The sequence below is a fragment of the Leuciscus leuciscus genome (assembly GCF_965113295.1).
Source record: "Leuciscus leuciscus genome assembly, chromosome: 4".
Taxonomy (NCBI): Eukaryota; Metazoa; Chordata; class Actinopteri; order Cypriniformes; family Leuciscidae; genus Leuciscus; species Leuciscus leuciscus.
The window spans coordinates 45,268,680-45,287,805 of record NC_138728.1 but is presented as its reverse complement, the minus strand read 5'-3'; the positions used below and the strand labels follow the sequence as shown (position 1 = coordinate 45,287,805).

General features: G+C 44.1%; 3 protein-coding genes across 6 annotated transcripts in view; 1 reads left to right on the top strand and 2 right to left on the bottom strand.

Moving 5' to 3' along the window:
* The window catches only part of LOC309496044 (protein NLRC3-like), a 302,889-nt gene that overhangs the window by 189,802 nt on the left and 93,961 nt on the right, over positions 1–19,126 (top strand). The gene's annotated exons all lie outside the window — the stretch shown is intronic.
* LOC309496126 (uncharacterized protein) lies at positions 4,144–6,112 on the bottom strand. Of its 2 annotated transcripts, none has more exons than XM_082166141.1 (4): positions 5,606–6,112; positions 5,098–5,229; positions 4,798–4,938; positions 4,144–4,537 (listed from the first exon to the last, which is right to left on the bottom strand). In XM_082166141.1, the coding sequence occupies exons 1-4, from the start codon at positions 5,688–5,690 to the stop codon at positions 4,227–4,229; spliced, it is 669 nt and encodes a 222-aa protein (XP_082022267.1). In that variant the 5' UTR covers positions 5,691–6,112; the 3' UTR covers positions 4,144–4,226. The 2 variants fall into 2 exon arrangements, with proteins under 2 accessions (XP_082022267.1, XP_082022268.1); XM_082166142.1 differs by having other exon boundaries at positions 4,801–4,938; positions 5,606–6,104.
* LOC309496125 (uncharacterized protein) lies at positions 13,683–15,651 on the bottom strand. 2 transcript variants are annotated; one of them, XM_082166139.1, is made up of 4 exons: positions 15,145–15,651; positions 14,637–14,768; positions 14,337–14,477; positions 13,683–14,076 (listed from the first exon to the last, which is right to left on the bottom strand). In XM_082166139.1, the coding sequence occupies exons 1-4, from the start codon at positions 15,227–15,229 to the stop codon at positions 13,766–13,768; spliced, it is 669 nt and encodes a 222-aa protein (XP_082022265.1). In that variant the 5' UTR covers positions 15,230–15,651; the 3' UTR covers positions 13,683–13,765. The 2 variants fall into 2 exon arrangements, with proteins under 2 accessions (XP_082022265.1, XP_082022266.1); XM_082166140.1 differs by having other exon boundaries at positions 14,340–14,477; positions 15,145–15,643.

Below are 19,126 nucleotides of genomic sequence, written 5' to 3'. Positions count from 1 at the left end.
TCGATGACAGAGTTGTTCCAGAATGTGGAGAGACTCTGGCAAGCAGACGTGATTCTCAACCGAAATGAGAAATCTGTCACGCGGTCTAAACAGGACCAAGAAGCTCTTGACTTGCTCCAGTCACAGACTGTCAGAATACTGATCGATGGCGTAAGTCGCTATGCAACTCCACTCCTGCGTAAGAAGGATATGCCCATACTTCATGCTCCTATGGAGGCAGTACTTCCTAACCTTAGGAACACAGAGAAACGCCTGGAGAAAGACCCCAGTAAAGCAGCTGCCTACCAACAAGAGATAAAGAAATTAGAGACCTCGGGCTATGTTGTCAAACTCCCATCTAAAACAGTTAATTCTCAAAGAGAGTCATGGTTCATCCCTCACCACCTTGTGCAGCACAACGGTAAGAACCGTGTGGTTTTTAACTGTTCATTTGACTTTGAAGGCCATAACCTGAATAACTATCTACTGCCAGGACCAGCCTTGGGCCCATCATTGTTAGGTGTACTCCTGCGCTTTCGTGAACATCCAGTGGCAATAAGCGGGGATATTAAAGGGATGTTCCATCAAGTTCGTCTCCTCCCAGAAGATAGGCATTTTCTCTGTTTTGTATGGCGAGACATGGACAGATCTAAACCACCAGACATTTATGAATGGCAAGTGCTACCTTTTGGCACTACTTGTAGTCCGTGTTGTGCCATTTATGCTGTTCAGCGACATGTTACAGATCATAGCACTCCTGATGACAATATCAGAACCATAGTAGAAAGGAATTTCTATGTGGACAATTGTTTGAAGAGCCTACCATCATCTCAAGAGGCAAGACAGCTTATAGACAGACTTCGCACCCTCTTTGACGGTGGTGGGTTCGAACTTCGCCAGTGGGCAAGTAATGATCCCAGTGTGGTGGACCACCTACCAACAGAAGCAAGATCCAGCAGTACCGAATTGTGGCTATCTCAAGATCGTACCGATGCTCAAGAATCTGCACTAGGCTTGAGGTGGCACTGCAAATCAGACCTCCTTGGGTATAACACCTGTCCTGTCAAGTCTGGACCATGTACCCTTCGACACGTTTACAAGGTACTTGCAACCCAGTACCACCCCTAGGCTTCATACTCCCATTTACCACTCGAGCCAAGATTTTAGTTCAGAGATTATGGGACAAGCAACGAGACTGGGATGACCCAAATCTACCTGACGACCTTTTGAGATCCTGGAGAGAATGGGAGGTGGAACTCCCTACGGCAGCAAGTATTTCACTACCCCGCTGTGTCACATCTTCAGACATTAATCACTCCCACAACACCAGACAAATTCACATCTTTTGCGACGTTTCTGAACAAGCTTATGGATCTGTCGCCTACCTACGTACTGAGGACGACAGTGGTCATATTCATTTAGCCTTTGTACTAGCAAGGTCCAAGGTTGCCCCAAAACGACGTCTGACAATTCCTCGACTAGAGCTGTGTGCTGCCCTGAATGGTGCTCAATTAGCCAAACTCTTGAATACTGAGCTCACCCTCAAGATAAATACAGTGACACTATGGACCGGTTCCACCACTGTTCTAGCCTGGCTCAAATCTGAATCATACCGATTCAAGGTATTTGTTGGAACCAGGATAGCCGAAATTCAAGAGCTGACTACAGAATGTTCCCGGCGATATGTGAATTCCAGCAGAAATCCAGCAGATGACCTCACCTGGGGTAAAACTCTTTCTCAGCTATCAGTGCCCAACAGATGGAGCCAAGGACCATCGTTTCTGCTCGAGTCTGAGTCAGTATGGCCTGTCTGTCCTCCTATTCAACCACCGGAAATCAAAACAGAGCAGCGCAAAGGAATCTTCTGTGGACTTATGACGGAAGTGGTTGTTCCTGACATTCCTGACCCTACCACACACAACACCTGGAGCGAGTTAGCAGAGGCCACAGTTCAGGGGCTAAAAGATACAGGACCACCATCAGCAGTGGACTACCAAACTGCAGAATGGCATATCCTGCAGAAATCTCAACTTGATTTTTTTCTAGATGAATACAAACTGCTAAAAGCTAGTAAATCTGTGCCTTCCACTAGTCGACTACTTGGTCTTGCCCCAGCATTTGACGACTCTTGTCAGCTTATAAGAGTTGGTGGTCGTTTACCTCGAGCTTAAGGACTAGACCTGTCAGTTATACACCCTGTAGTCCTTGACCCACATCACTGGGTTACCAAGTTGCTGATCCGAGACTACGATAGTAAACTCTGCCATCCAGGACCTGAAAGAGTCTTTGGAGAGATAAGCTGAAACTTTTGGCTACTGAGAGGGCAAGAAGCTATACGTAAACAACAACATTTGTGCAAAGACTGTCAAAAATGGAAGAACAAACCAGTCAGCTCGACTCAGACTGCTCAAACCCCCATTCTACAGTACAGGCATGGACTGTTTCGGACCATTCCAAGTCAAGACTGGAAGACGATGTGAAAAGAGGTGGGGAATCATTTTGAAGTGTCTCACAACGCGAAGCGTTCACCTAGACCTCCTTACATCCATTGATACTGATTCCTTTCTGATGGCCTTGAGGAGATTTGTAGCTCGCCGCGGCACACCTTCTGAGTTATATTCAGACCATGGCACTAACTTCCATGGAGGACAAAGAGAGTTGCAAGAAGCCTTTTCATCGCTCACTCCCCAAATCCAGCTACATTTAGCTAAACAGAAAATTTCTTTCCATTTTAACCCGCCTGGAGCCCCACACTTTGGAGGTGCGTGGGAAAGAGAAATTGGGTCTGTCAAGACTGCCCTCCGGGTCACAGTCAGCTCCCAAGTTGTAACAGTGGAAGTTCTCCAAACAGTACTCATCGAAGTGGAAGGAATGCTTAATAGCAAGCCCCTTGGTTATATTTCCAGTAATGTAGCCGACCTTGACCCTGTTACACCAAATTGTCTGCTTATGGGGCGGCCAGACAGCTCACTACCCTTTGTAGTTTATCCTGCTTCTGAACTTATGGGCAGACGGAGATGGAGGCAGAGTCAAGTTCTGGCCGATGTGTTCTGGTTAAATTTCATTCGTCACTAGCTGCCTACACTACAGACCCGCAATAAGTGGCACACAAATACTGGTGACACTTCTACCGGAACCGTGGCAATGCTCATTGATCCACAGCTACCACGTGCGTGCATTGTGGTTGGTAGACAAAGTTGTGAAGACCTTCCCAGGTTCTGATGGCCATATCAGAGCTGCCGAAATTCAGGTTAAGGATAAGACCTACACCCGGCCTGTCTCCCGCCTGATCCCCCTTCCCTCATTCTCAGATCAAGAGGAACCTATCTGAGCCCCCTCAGACTGATTAATTCTACAGAGTACAAATATGCATAGCATATTTGGGGGCGGCAGTGTTAAGGATTCAACCAATCAGAGCGCTGTTTACTGAATGACGTTAGTCAGTGCCTCGCAGTCAGCAGGAGACGAACTATGAATGCTCATATGTAGAATTTTATCTCCTTTTCCTTTGGTAGTAGACTTATGTGAGCGAGTTAATGACCAGAATGTAAGTTGTTTATTTCCTATTATCCTGTGACCTTTCCGATCTTTGAAAGTAGATTTGTGTTCTTTATTGATGTACATGAAGCTCATTGGGTTTCCATCGCGGCAATCCGCGTTAGCGCCTGAGTTCACAATTTACAATATGCAGAACTAATGCCCGAGTACCATTATAGTGGGAGTAATATCTCTGGATGGTGATTTATATTGTTAATCACCTATATTGATATATAAATTGCATTATGTGAAGTTGCTTTATCTGCCATCACTGCCTAGGACGACAAATTAAAATGGCGTCTTTTATATCTAATGCCATGTCTGAGCTCTCAATGACATCTTGTGGACAAACTAAGTACTGCAACAACTTTTATTGCCTATGTTAATGTTATTGATTTATTTGTAACCTAATATTTTGTTATTTGATATTTCAGACCACTCACTGTTACCATTCAAACTAATCATCAGTAAACTTCAAGTTTTGGTTCAACTGAGTCTTATGTGTTCTTGCCGACACACCAGTGCGGATACAAATCCACCTGTTCCAGCACAGAATACAGTCCTTACATAAATCTCCAGAACACAAGCAAAACAAAAAACATTTAATTAAATATATTTATTTGGTGATAAACAGGGAACATTCCAAATGAATAAAGCATTGAATTGATCTGTAAAAGAACTCCAGCATAAGTTCGGCAAAATCAATATGGTTACGACTTGCATTGGCAATCGTGATCGCCGGGACCGGGGTGACCGTGATCTCCGTGACCGGGGTGACCGTGATCTCCGTGACCGGGGTGACCCCGGTGACCCCGGTGACCTCGGTGACCTCGGTGACCATGACCAGCGCACTCTGGTTGCGTCGGCAGTTCAGCTGCAGGCTTTGGAGGTTCGGCCGCAGGCTTCACGGGAGGCTTGGCCGCAGGCTTCACGGGAGGCTTTGGAGGTCCGGCCGCAGGCTTCACGGGAGGCTTGGCCGCAGGCTTCACGGGAGGCTTTGGAGGTTCGGCCGCAGGCTTCACTGGAGGGTTACAGAAAGTCAGCTTTAGTCTTTCCTTTCAGTGGCATTCAGCACAAAACTCAAATCATGAATAGCAAGTCTTACGGAGTGAAATGCATTTCAAATATTCATCTTTATTAATGTTGTAAAGCTATTCTGTGAAACTGTGCTAAATTCAGGATTTTTTGTCATTGAGTAGGATATGACAACCGAATTATAAAGAGGCACACTGGAAAATAAAAAAGCTGACCCAAACACTAGATAACCGAATATAATACAACTACCTGTATATGGAGCCATACACTCATGTCCACATCCATTGCTGCAGCATTTCTCATTGTTCGGACAGTCACTGTCATAGTAACACAACTCGGCACAATTTCCTCTTCCAGTTTTGGTGCTTGGACACTCTCCTGGCTTTGCTATTATACAAAGATTCATGTTTATATCAATGTGTTACTTGTTTCTTTGCAATTATTTGTGAGGTTTACTAGCAACTTCTGAGTGAAAATTTAAAAAAAAGAAAATTATCTGGGTTTCTTTTGGGAGGCCTCTAGCATCCATCATTAATTGAAACTCACTGAAAACAGGCGGCACACATGCAGGCCCACAGGGGAATTGACAGCATTTGTGTCCTCCAGAGCAGTCTGTATCAGAAGTACATCCTCGGCGGGACGGCACGACCGTCAGCATCACCGGACACTGACCAGAAACTACAGAAGAGGATCATTAAGGGGGACCAAGTAGAGTTGTAATAGTTTCAGTATTTAGAAGTCAGGTTTTTTAAAAATATATATGTCTCAAAACTTTATTTATCAGCTTAAAAGCAAGTAGAAATGCCATTTATCCCTTAACTGTCAATTAGTTTTAAAGACAAAGAGTAACCTACTGTTACAACCTACCTCCCTACTGGTGGGGTGTGTAATAGAAGCACCATGCAGATAGAAGACATGGACAGTTAATCTGTTTTTTAATAAATTTACTATTGCATCTAAACGTACTGTAGCTACATGTTCAAAAGAAGTCATATTTTGTAAGGCACTTATGCATTTCTTCGGGCCATGTAATGAAGCTAAAACATCTTCTCACCTGCGACTCCAGCGTGTGTTGTGCTCAAACAGGCAGACAGACACAATAAAACAGCACTAAACAAGCAGTACACTCGAGCAGTCATCCTCTCGACCTGCGATCTCACAATCAACTCTGCTGTAAAACTCGCTGAATTAGTCAGTCTGAAGGAACAGTGAGGCACGCACACAAAACTACAACAGAAACATGTGCTGCTGAATCCCGCAATATATATCGCTGTATGTGTATTTTTTTTGGAAAACGCGTTTTTAAAGATCCAAGGAGGCCTGGGTAACTCCAACACTGATCAACCTCACCTGCCTGTAGCTTTCAAGTAGTCTAATCTTGAAGACCTTGATTAGCTTGTTCAGGTGTGTTTGATTAGGTTTGGGAGAGCAGAGCGTTGTGTTCACGCCAGATGTTGTAATAATTACCGTAATTAGGAGATGATAAAGATAACGACAAGTTTACAAGTTGTTATTGTGACTAACTTCTACACCTCTTTCACCTAAAATCTGCAGGAAAGTTGATCTCTTGTGAAAACTTTTGCCATAAATCTGCATAGAATATACACTGACAATAATTGCATTTTACCCAACTCTGAGCCTTTTGTCTTGAACTTCAACTGTATTCACATCTTTTTTTATTATTTTTTTTTATCAATCCAGTATTGCTTTTGTCCTCTATTCTACATAATGCATGTAAAGCCGGGTGCACACTGTGCATTTCATTTGAACCATTTTGTGATGTTTTCCTGGGAGTACTTCCCTGTCAAAAACACATTGTTAACATGAACTAACAGCTGTTAACCTTCCCTGAATGAGCAGAGGATAAATCTTCCCTTACTACACAGAGAATGACTCTTCTCCGGCATTGCAGAGGATAACGTTTGTTAACACAACCTTCGCTGATTAGACAGGATAAACCAACTTCCTTGACTATTAAGAGGATGAAACACTTCTCTGGTGGCGCAGAGGACAACCACATGTACTCCACAGAAATGGAGAAGTGTTTTGGTACCAAAACAAACTTCAATCAAGCTGTTCAGAAGGATTCAACTAATCAGAGCGCTGTTTACTGAATGACGTTAGTCAGTGCCTCGCAGTCAGCAGGAGACGAACTATGAATGCTCATATGCAGAATCTCCTTTTCCTTTGGTAGTAGACTTATGTGAGCCAGTTAATGACCAGAATGTAAGTTATTTATTTCCTATTGTCCTGTGACCTTTCCGATCTTTGAAAGTAGATTTGTTTTCTTTATTGATGTACAACAAGCTCATTGGGTTTCCATCGCGGCAATCCGCGTTAGCGCCAAAGTTCACAATTTACGATATGTAGAACTAATGCCTGAGTACCATTATAGTGTGAGTAATATCTCTGGATGGTGATTTATATTGTTATTCACCTATATTGGTATATAAATTGCGTTATGTGAAGTTTCTTTATCTGCCATCACTGCCTATAAGGACACATTCAAATGGCGTCTTTTATATCTAATGCCATGTCTGAGCTCTCAGTGCCATCTTGTGGACAAACTAAGTACTGCAACAACTTTAATAATGTAACCTGGATTATTGCTTATGTTAATGTTCTTGATTTATTTGTAACCTAATATTTTATTGTTATTATTTGATATTTCAGACCACTCACTGTTACCATTCAAACTGAATCATCAGTAAACTTCAAGGTCTGGTTCAACTGAGTCTTATGTGTTCTTTCCGACACACCAGTGCGGATACAAATCCACCTGTTCCAGCACAGAATACAGTCTTTACATAAATCTCCAGAACAATTTTGGTCCTTCGAGGCAGATTGGTGTCTACACTGGACTCATGATGTCAGAGGACCAGCATGCAGAGTATCAAGTTGAAGGAGCTCGCCCTAGACGAATAGTTTGTCAACCAGCCTACTTACAAGATTTCGAATTGCAGTATGCCGGGCTGCCTAGAGCTAATGTCCTTCTGCCTCAGTCTACACCGCGACCACATGGGTCAGATGACTATCAACATGATGATGAGGTCAGAGATATTCCTATGGCCCATCCGCAGGCATCTATTTCTTATCATGATCAAAGAGAAGAGGCTGTTGGATCACCTGATTTATTAGAATCACCACGATTGGCTTTAGAGCCCTGGTACCTTACCACAGATCGTTGGAGTGAGAGAAATGAACGCAGCCCTCACCGGTATGGATGTTCCTTACCTCCTGATGTCCAAAGCACAGTGCATGATCTGGAACAAGAGAATAGACATCTCCGTGCTACTCAGCTATCCATGAGGGAAGAGATCAGCCAACTTATAGAAATCCAGAAAAGTATGCAGCAGATGTTGATAAACCAGTCGCAAAGTCAGAGGTCAACTCCTAAGCCTAATTCACATTTCCAAGTATTAACCCCTCCAGTTCCTTTGCCTAGAGTTGCAAGCAGACAGTCAGAGTCTCCAGGGCCAACACCGACTCCTGGAGCCTTTCCAGTTCCTGAACCACGCCGCCTTTCTACATCTAAGAATACAAATCCTTATGCAGATACAGTCAGCTACGCACAGCATGCTCCTCCAATGCAGCCTTACTCAAATGCCTTTGTTCCAGATAATGTGGCTGCTCAGATTTCCTCAGGCACTGTTGACACTCACAGAGTTACGCGGAACACAAGGCAGCCAACATTCCAGATTTGACCCGTCGAGAGCCTGGTGAATATGCCCGTCTCAAACTTGCCTTGAATAACCTACTACCTGATGAAGCTACAGAGCTATTCAAGTACCAAGTTTTGGTAGATCACCTAAAGTTAACAGATGCTCGCCTCATTGCTGATTCCTTTTTAAATTCATCCACTCCCTACTCAGATACCATGGCAGCCCTCACTGAACGGTTCGGTCGACCTCACCAGCTTGCCCTGAGCAAAATTGCTGCTATTATGGATGCATCAAATATTCAGCCTGGCGACACTGTAGACTTTGAACGCTTTGCTCTTCAGATACAAGCCTTAGTAGGATTCCTTAAGACATTAGGAACAGAAGGAGACATTGAATTGCATTGTGGATCCCACGGGGCTCGACTTTTGTCCAAGCTCCCTCCAGAACAAAGAGCATCCTTCCGCAGGCACATGAGTTATGAACCTGGCTCAGTGTACACGCTTCTTGATCTAGCTAAATGGCTTAATTTCGAATCCTGGTGCCAGGATCCAGAGAGCTTTGGTGGATATAAGGCCCAGAAAGATAGAGCCCATTCCCGAGTGGATCAACAGAAGGAAACTAAAGCCAAGGTCAGACAGACTACAATCCTTCATGGCTCAAACGAATTATGTTCCTCAATACCATCAGTGCCAACCAAGAGTCAAGGCAAAAGCTTTGCATTCTGTCCATACTGTGACAGTAAAGAACATTATCTGAGTCAATTTGCCACTTTCCAGTCCTTAACCAAAGACCGAGTAATTGACTGGATTAAGACTAATAACAGATGCTGGAAGTGTGGACGTAACCACAGAGCTGCACAGTGTGCCCTCAAGAAACTCTGCCATCTATGTAATGGAAAGCACCTCCAAATCCTCCATGAGGTCAACCTTAAGCCACTGAAAGAAGGGACCTGTTTAGTCAGTTCAACTAGCAAAATGCTATACCTAGATTGCCCTCAAGGATTCAGCAGCGTCCTACAAAATAACGGGAGCCTTCACTGCAGAACTACTTAGCTTAGCTGAACATTCCTTCCCTGTTGCAGACCTTCAGCGACGATACAGGCATTTGAAATGCTTACCTTTACAGCCTATTCACAAAGCGTGTCCCCTGTTACTGATTGGAGCAGATCATCCTCACCTTATCACTCCGATTGAACCAGTTCGTCTTGGTCCACCTGCAGGTCCGGCAGCTGTCAAGACAAGGCTGGGTTGGTCTCTACAAGGACCAGCAAGAGTCTTCTGAGATAATGTGAAATCTCAACAGTGTCTGCACATTGCCATTAATCCCTCGATGACAGAGTTGTTCCAGAATGTGGAGAGACTCTGGCAAGCAGACGTGATTCTCAACCGAAATGAGAAATCTGTCACGCGGTCTAAACAGGACCAAGAAGCTCTTGACTTGCTCCAGTCACAGACTGTCAGAATACTGATCGATGGCGTAAGTCGCTATGCAACTCCACTCCTGCGTAAGAAGGATATGCCCATACTTCATGCTCCTATGGAGGCAGTACTTCCTAACCTTAGGAACACAGAGAAACGCCTGGAGAAAGACCCCAGTAAAGCAGCTGCCTACCAACAAGAGATAAAGAAATTAGAGACCTCGGGCTATGTTGTCAAACTCCCATCTAAAACAGTTAATTCTCAAAGAGAGTCATGGTTCATCCCTCACCACCTTGTGCAGCACAACGGTAAGAACCGTGTGGTTTTTAACTGTTCATTTGACTTTGAAGGCCATAACCTGAATAACTATCTACTGCCAGGACCAGCCTTGGGCCCATCATTGTTAGGTGTACTCCTGCGCTTTCGTGAACATCCAGTGGCAATAAGCGGGGATATTAAAGGGATGTTCCATCAAGTTCGTCTCCTCCCAGAAGATAGGCATTTTCTCTGTTTTGTATGGCGAGACATGGACAGATCTAAACCACCAGACATTTATGAATGGCAAGTGCTACCTTTTGGCACTACTTGTAGTCCGTGTTGTGCCATTTATGCTGTTCAGCGACATGTTACAGATCATAGCACTCCTGATGACAATATCAGAACCATAGTAGAAAGGAATTTCTATGTGGACAATTGTTTGAAGAGCCTACCATCATCTCAAGAGGCAAGACAGCTTATAGACAGACTTCGCACCCTCTTTGACGGTGGTGGGTTCGAACTTCGCCAGTGGGCAAGTAATGATCCCAGTGTGGTGGACCACCTACCAACAGAAGCAAGATCCAGCAGTACCGAATTGTGGCTATCTCAAGATCGTACCGATGCTCAAGAATCTGCACTAGGCTTGAGGTGGCACTGCAAATCAGACCTCCTTGGGTATAACACCTGTCCTGTCAAGTCTGGACCATGTACCCTTCGACACGTTTACAAGGTACTTGCAACCCAGTACCACCCCTAGGCTTCATACTCCCATTTACCACTCGAGCCAAGATTTTAGTTCAGAGATTATGGGACAAGCAACGAGACTGGGATGACCCAAATCTACCTGACGACCTTTTGAGATCCTGGAGAGAATGGGAGGTGGAACTCCCTACGGCAGCAAGTATTTCACTACCCCGCTGTGTCACATCTTCAGACATTAATCACTCCCACAACACCAGACAAATTCACATCTTTTGCGACGTTTCTGAACAAGCTTATGGATCTGTCGCCTACCTACGTACTGAGGACGACAGTGGTCATATTCATTTAGCCTTTGTACTAGCAAGGTCCAAGGTTGCCCCAAAACGACGTCTGACAATTCCTCGACTAGAGCTGTGTGCTGCCCTGAATGGTGCTCAATTAGCCAAACTCTTGAATACTGAGCTCACCCTCAAGATAAATACAGTGACACTATGGACCGGTTCCACCACTGTTCTAGCCTGGCTCAAATCTGAATCATACCGATTCAAGGTATTTGTTGGAACCAGGATAGCCGAAATTCAAGAGCTGACTACAGAATGTTCCCGGCGATATGTGAATTCCAGCAGAAATCCAGCAGATGACCTCACCTGGGGTAAAACTCTTTCTCAGCTATCAGTGCCCAACAGATGGAGCCAAGGACCATCGTTTCTGCTCGAGTCTGAGTCAGTATGGCCTGTCTGTCCTCCTATTCAACCACCGGAAATCAAAACAGAGCAGCGCAAAGGAATCTTCTGTGGACTTATGACGGAAGTGGTTGTTCCTGACATTCCTGACCCTACCACACACAACACCTGGAGCGAGTTAGCAGAGGCCACAGTTCAGGGGCTAAAAGATACAGGACCACCATCAGCAGTGGACTACCAAACTGCAGAATGGCATATCCTGCAGAAATCTCAACTTGATTTTTTTCTAGATGAATACAAACTGCTAAAAGCTAGTAAATCTGTGCCTTCCACTAGTCGACTACTTGGTCTTGCCCCAGCATTTGACGACTCTTGTCAGCTTATAAGAGTTGGTGGTCGTTTACCTCGAGCTTAAGGACTAGACCTGTCAGTTATACACCCTGTAGTCCTTGACCCACATCACTGGGTTACCAAGTTGCTGATCCGAGACTACGATAGTAAACTCTGCCATCCAGGACCTGAAAGAGTCTTTGGAGAGATAAGCTGAAACTTTTGGCTACTGAGAGGGCAAGAAGCTATACGTAAACAACAACATTTGTGCAAAGACTGTCAAAAATGGAAGAACAAACCAGTCAGCTCGACTCAGACTGCTCAAACCCCCATTCTACAGTACAGGCATGGACTGTTTCGGACCATTCCAAGTCAAGACTGGAAGACGATGTGAAAAGAGGTGGGGAATCATTTTGAAGTGTCTCACAACGCGAAGCGTTCACCTAGACCTCCTTACATCCATTGATACTGATTCCTTTCTGATGGCCTTGAGGAGATTTGTAGCTCGCCGCGGCACACCTTCTGAGTTATATTCAGACCATGGCACTAACTTCCATGGAGGACAAAGAGAGTTGCAAGAAGCCTTTTCATCGCTCACTCCCCAAATCCAGCTACATTTAGCTAAACAGAAAATTTCTTTCCATTTTAACCCGCCTGGAGCCCCACACTTTGGAGGTGCGTGGGAAAGAGAAATTGGGTCTGTCAAGACTGCCCTCCGGGTCACAGTCAGCTCCCAAGTTGTAACAGTGGAAGTTCTCCAAACAGTACTCATCGAAGTGGAAGGAATGCTTAATAGCAAGCCCCTTGGTTATATTTCCAGTAATGTAGCCGACCTTGACCCTGTTACACCAAATTGTCTGCTTATGGGGCGGCCAGACAGCTCACTACCCTTTGTAGTTTATCCTGCTTCTGAACTTATGGGCAGACGGAGATGGAGGCAGAGTCAAGTTCTGGCCGATGTGTTCTGGTTAAATTTCATTCGTCACTAGCTGCCTACACTACAGACCCGCAATAAGTGGCACACAAATACTGGTGACACTTCTACCGGAACCGTGGCAATGCTCATTGATCCACAGCTACCACGTGCGTGCATTGTGGTTGGTAGACAAAGTTGTGAAGACCTTCCCAGGTTCTGATGGCCATATCAGAGCTGCCGAAATTCAGGTTAAGGATAAGACCTACACCCGGCCTGTCTCCCGCCTGATCCCCCTTCCCTCATTCTCAGATCAAGAGGAACCTATCTGAGCCCCCTCAGACTGATTAATTCTACAGAGTACAAATATGCATAGCATATTTGGGGGCGGCAGTGTTAAGGATTCAACCAATCAGAGCGCTGTTTACTGAATGACGTTAGTCAGTGCCTCGCAGTCAGCAGGAGACGAACTATGAATGCTCATATGTAGAATTTTATCTCCTTTTCCTTTGGTAGTAGACTTATGTGAGCGAGTTAATGACCAGAATGTAAGTTGTTTATTTCCTATTATCCTGTGACCTTTCCGATCTTTGAAAGTAGATTTGTGTTCTTTATTGATGTACATGAAGCTCATTGGGTTTCCATCGCGGCAATCCGCGTTAGCGCCTGAGTTCACAATTTACAATATGCAGAACTAATGCCCGAGTACCATTATAGTGGGAGTAATATCTCTGGATGGTGATTTATATTGTTAATCACCTATATTGATATATAAATTGCATTATGTGAAGTTGCTTTATCTGCCATCACTGCCTAGGACGACAAATTAAAATGGCGTCTTTTATATCTAATGCCATGTCTGAGCTCTCAATGACATCTTGTGGACAAACTAAGTACTGCAACAACTTTTATTGCCTATGTTAATGTTATTGATTTATTTGTAACCTAATATTTTGTTATTTGATATTTCAGACCACTCACTGTTACCATTCAAACTAATCATCAGTAAACTTCAAGTTCTGGTTCAACTGAGTCTTATGTGTTCTTGCCGACACACCAGTGCGGATACAAATCCACCTGTTCCAGCACAGAATACAGTCCTTACATAAATCTCCAGAACACAAGCAAAACAAAAAACATTTAATTAAATATATTTATTTGGTGATAAACAGGGAACATTCCAAATGAATAAAGCATTGAATTGATCTGTAAAAGAACTCCAGCATAAGTTCGGCAAAATCAATATGGTTACGACTTGCATTGGCAATCGTGATCGCCGGGACCGGGGTGACCGTGATCTCCGTGACCGGGGTGACCGTGATCTCCGTGACCGGGGTGACCCCGGTGACCCCGGTGACCTCGGTGACCTCGGTGACCATGACCAGCGCACTCTGGTTGCGTCGGCAGTTCAGCTGCAGGCTTTGGAGGTTCGGCCGCAGGCTTCACGGGAGGCTTGGCCGCAGGCTTCACGGGAGGCTTTGGAGGTCCGGCCGCAGGCTTCACGGGAGGCTTGGCCGCAGGCTTCACGGGAGGCTTTGGAGGTTCGGCCGCAGGCTTCACTGGAGGGTTACAGAAAGTCAGCTTTAGTCTTTCCTTTCAGTGGCATTCAGCACAAAACTCAAATCATGAATAGCAAGTCTTACGGAGTGAAATGCATTTCAAATATTCATCTTTATTAATGTTGTAAAGCTATTCTGTGAAACTGTGCTAAATTCAGGATTTTTTGTCATTGAGTAGGATATGACAACCGAATTATAAAGAGGCACACTGGAAAATAAAAAAGCTGACCCAAACACTAGATAACCGAATATAATACAACTACCTGTATATGGAGCCATACACTCATGTCCACATCCATTGCTGCAGCATTTCTCATTGTTCGGACAGTCACTGTCATAGTAACACAACTCGGCACAATTTCCTCTTCCAGTTTTGGTGCTTGGACACTCTCCTGGCTTTGCTATTATACAAAGATTCATGTTTATATCAATGTGTTACTTGTTTCTTTGCAATTATTTGTGAGGTTTACTAGCAACTTCTGAGTGAAAATTTAAAAAAAAGAAAATTATCTGGGTTTCTTTTGGGAGGCCTCTAGCATCCATCATTAATTGAAACTCACTGAAAACAGGCGGCACACATGCAGGCCCACAGGGGAATTGACAGCATTTGTGTCCTCCAGAGCAGTCTGTATCAGAAGTACATCCTCGGCGGGACGGCACGACCGTCAGCATCACCGGACACTGACCAGAAACTACAGAAGAGGATCATTAAGGGGGACCAAGTAGAGTTGTAATAGTTTCAGTATTTAGAAGTCAGGTTTTTTAAAAATATATATGTCTCAAAACTTTATTTATCAGCTTAAAAGCAAGTAGAAATGCCATTTATCCCTTAACTGTCAATTAGTTTTAAAGACAAAGAGTAACCTACTGTTACAACCTACCTCCCTACTGGTGGGGTGTGTAATAGAAGCACCATGCAGATAGAAGACATGGACAGTTAATCTGTTTTTTAATAAATTTACTATTGCATCTAAACGTACTGTAGCTACATGTTCAAAAGAAGTCATATTTTGTAAGGCACTTATGCATTTCTTCGGGCCATGTAATGAAGCTAAAACATCTTCTCACCTGCGACTCCAGCGTGTGTTGTGCTCAAACAGGCAGACAGACACAATAAAACAGCACTAAACAAGCAGTACACTCGAGCAGTCATCCTCTCGACCTGCGATCTCACAATCAACTCTGCTGTAAAACTCGCTGAATTAGTCAGTCTGAAGGAACAGTGAGGCACGCACACAAAACTACAACAGAAACATGTGCTGCTGAATCCCGCAATATATATCGCTGTATGTGTATTTTTTTTGGAAAACGCGTTTTTAAAGATCCAAGGAGGCCTGGGTAACTCCAACACTGATCAACCTCACCTGCCTGTAGCTTTCAAGTAGTCTAATCTTGAAGACCTTGATTAGCTTGTTCAGGTGTGTTTGATTAGGTTTGGGAGAGCAGAGCGTTGTGTTCACGCCAGATGTTGTAATAATTACCGTAATTAGGAGATGATAAAGATAACGACAAGTTTACAAGTTGTTATTGTGACTAACTTCTACACCTCTTTCACCTAAAATCTGCAGGAAAGTTGATCTCTTGTGAAAACTTTTGCCATAAATCTGCATAGAATATACACTGACAATAATTGCATTTTACCCAACTCTGAGCCTTTTGTCTTGAACTTCAACTGTATTCACATCTTTTTTTATTATTTTTTTTTATCAATCCAGTATTGCTTTTGTCCTCTATTCTACATAATGCATGTAAAGCCGGGTGCACACTGTGCATTTCATTTGAACCATTTTGTGATGTTTTCCTGGGAGTACTTCCCTGTCAAAAACACATTGTTAACATGAACTAACAGCTGTTAACCTTCCCTGAATGAGCAGAGGATAAATCTTCCCTTACTACACAGAGAATGACTCTTCTCCGGCATTGCAGAGGATAACGTTTGTTAACACAACCTTCGCTGATTAGACAGGATAAACCAACTTCCTTGACTATTAAGAGGATGAAACACTTCTCTGGTGGCGCAGAGGACAACCACATGTACTCCACAGAAATGGAGAAGTGTTTTGGTACCAAAACAAACTTCAATCAAGCTGTTCAGAAGGATTCAACTAATCAGAGCGCTGTTTACTGAATGACGTTAGTCAGTGCCTCGCAGTCAGCAGGAGACGAACTATGAATGCTCATATGCAGAATCTCCTTTTCCTTTGGTAGTAGACTTATGTGAGCCAGTTAATGACCAGAATGTAAGTTATTTATTTCCTATTGTCCTGTGACCTTTCCGATCTTTGAAAGTAGATTTGTTTTCTTTATTGATGTACAACAAGCTCATTGGGTTTCCATCGCGGCAATCCGCGTTAGCGCCAAAGTTCACAATTTACGATATGTAGAACTAATGCCTGAGTACCATTATAGTGTGAGTAATATCTCTGGATGGTGATTTATATTGTTATTCACCTATATTGGTATATAAATTGCGTTATGTGAAGTTTCTTTATCTGCCATCACTGCCTATAAGGACACATTCAAATGGCGTCTTTTATATCTAATGCCATGTCTGAGCTCTCAGTGCCATCTTGTGGACAAACTAAGTACTGCAACAACTTTAATAATGTAACCTGGATTATTGCTTATGTTAATGTTCTTGATTTATTTGTAACCTAATATTTTATTGTTATTATTTGATATTTCAGACCACTCACTGTTACCATTCAAACTGAATCATCAGTAAACTTCAAGGTCTGGTTCAACTGAGTCTTATGTGTTCTTTCCGACACACCAGTGCGGATACAAATCCACCTGTTCCAGCACAGAATACAGTCTTTACATAAATCTCCAGAACAATTTTGGTCCTTCGAGGCAGATTGGTGTCTACACTGGACTCATGATGTCAGAGGACCAGCATGCAGAGTATCAAGTTGAAGGAGCTCGCCCTAGACGAATAGTTTGTCAACCAGCCTACTTACAAGATTTCGAATTGCAGTATGCCGGGCTGCCTAGAGCTAATGTCCTTCTGCCTCAGTCTACACCGCGACCACATGGGTCAGATGACTATCAACATGATGATGAGGTCAGAGATATTCCTATGGCCCATCCGCAGGCATCTATTTCTTATCATGATCAAAGAGAAGAGGCTGTTGGATCACCTGATTTATTAGAATCACCACGATTGGCTTTAGAGCCCTGGTACCTTACCACAGATCGTTGGAGTGAGAGAAATGAACGCAGCCCTCACCGGTATGGATGTTCCTTACCTCCTGATGTCCAAAGCACAGTGCATGATCTGGAACAAGAGAATAGACATCTCCGTGCTACTCAGCTATCCATGAGGGAAGAGATCAGCCAACTTATAGAAATCCAGAAAAGTATGCAGCAGATGTTGATAAACCAGTCGCAAAGTCAGAGGTCAACTCCTAAGCCTAATTCACATTTCCAAGTATTAACCCCTCCAGTTCCTTTGCCTAGAGTTGCAAGCAGACAGTCAGAGTCTCCAGGGCCAACACCGACTCCTGGAGCCTTTCCAGTTCCTGAACCACGCCGCCTTTCTACATCTAAGAATACAAATCCTTATGCAGATACAGTCAGCTACGCACAGCATGCTCCTCCAATGCAGCCTTACTCAAATGCCTTTGTTCCAGATAATGTGGCTGCTCAGATTTCCTCAGGCACTGTTGACACTCACAGAGTTACGCGGAACACAAGGCAGCCAACATTCCAGATTTGACCCGTCGAGAGCCTGGTGAATATGCCCGTCTCAAACTTGCCTTGAATAACCTACTACCTGATGAAGCTACAGAGCTATTCAAGTACCAAGTTTTGGTAGATCACCTAAAGTTAACAGATGCTCGCCTCATTGCTGATTCCTTTTTAAATTCATCCACTCCCTACTCAGATACCATGGCAGCCCTCACTGAACGGTTCGGTCGACCTCACCAGCTTGCCCTGAGCAAAATTGCTGCTATTATGGATGCATCAAATATTCAGCCTGGCGACACTGTAGACTTTGAACGCTTTGCTCTTCAGATACAAGCCTTAGTAGGATTCCTTAAGACATTAGGAACAGAAGGAGACATTGAATTGCATTGTGGATCCCACGGGGCTCGACTTTTGTCCAAGCTCCCTCCAGAACAAAGAGCATCCTTCCGCAGGCACATGAGTTATGAACCTGGCTCAGTGTACACGCTTCTTGATCTAGCTAAATGGCTTAATTTCGAATCCTGGTGCCAGGATCCAGAGAGCTTTGGTGGATATAAGGCCCAGAAAGATAGAGCCCATTCCCGAGTGGATCAACAGAAGGAAACTAAAGCCAAGGTCAGACAGACTACAATCCTTCATGGCTCAAACGAATTATGTTCCTCAATACCATCAGTGCCAACCAAGAGTCAAGGCAAAAGCTTTGCATTCTGTCCATACTGTGACAGTAAAGAACATTATCTGAGTCAATTTGCCACTTTCCAGTCCTTAACCAAAGACCGAGTAATTGACTGGATTAAGACTAATAACAGATGCTGGAAGTGTGGACGTAACCACAGAGCTGCACAGTGTGCCCTCAAGAAACTCTGCCATCTATGTAATGGAAAGCACCTCCAAATCCTCCATGAGGTCAACCTTAAGCCACTGAAAGAAGGGACCTGTTTAGTCAGTTCAACTAGCAAAATGCTATACCTAGATTGCCCTCAAGGATTCAGCAGCGTCCTACAAAATAACGGGAGCCTTCACTGCAGAACTACTTAGCTTAGCTGAACATTCCTTCCCTGTTGCAGACCTTCAGCGACGATACAGGCATTTGAAATGCTTACCTTTACAGCCTATTCACAAAGCGTGTCCCCTGTTACTGATTGGAGCAGATCATCCTCACCTTATCACTCCGATTGAACCAGTTCGTCTTGGTCCACCTGCAGGTCCGGCAGCTGTCAAGACAAGGCTGGGTTGGTCTCTACAAGGACCAGCAAGAGTCTTCTGAGATAATGTGAAATCTCAACAGTGTCTGCACATTGCCATTAATCCCTCGATGACAGAGTTGTTCCAGAATGTGGAGAGACTCTGGCAAGCAGAC

What these genes read in the sequence shown, in the direction of transcription:
- LOC309496126 (XM_082166141.1), bottom strand. Translation starts at nt 5,690, where the DNA reads ATGACTGCTCGAGTGTACTGCTTGTTTAGTGCTGTTTTATTGTGTCTG. An exon ending in AACACACGCTGGAGTCGCAG is followed by an intron (nt 5,230 to 5,605) that starts GTGAGAAGATGT and finishes CCTCTTCTGTAG; the next exon opens with TTTCTGGTCAGTGTCCGGTG. An exon ending in ATGTGTGCCGCCTGTTTTCA is followed by an intron (nt 4,939 to 5,097) that starts GTGAGTTTCAAT and finishes TTTGTATAATAG; the next exon opens with CAAAGCCAGGAGAGTGTCCA.
- LOC309496125 (XM_082166139.1), bottom strand. Translation starts at nt 15,229, where the DNA reads ATGACTGCTCGAGTGTACTGCTTGTTTAGTGCTGTTTTATTGTGTCTG. An exon ending in AACACACGCTGGAGTCGCAG is followed by an intron (nt 14,769 to 15,144) that starts GTGAGAAGATGT and finishes CCTCTTCTGTAG; the next exon opens with TTTCTGGTCAGTGTCCGGTG. An exon ending in TATGGCTCCATATACAGGTA is followed by an intron (nt 14,077 to 14,336) that starts GTTGTATTATAT and finishes GTAACCCTCCAG; the next exon opens with TGAAGCCTGCGGCCGAACCT.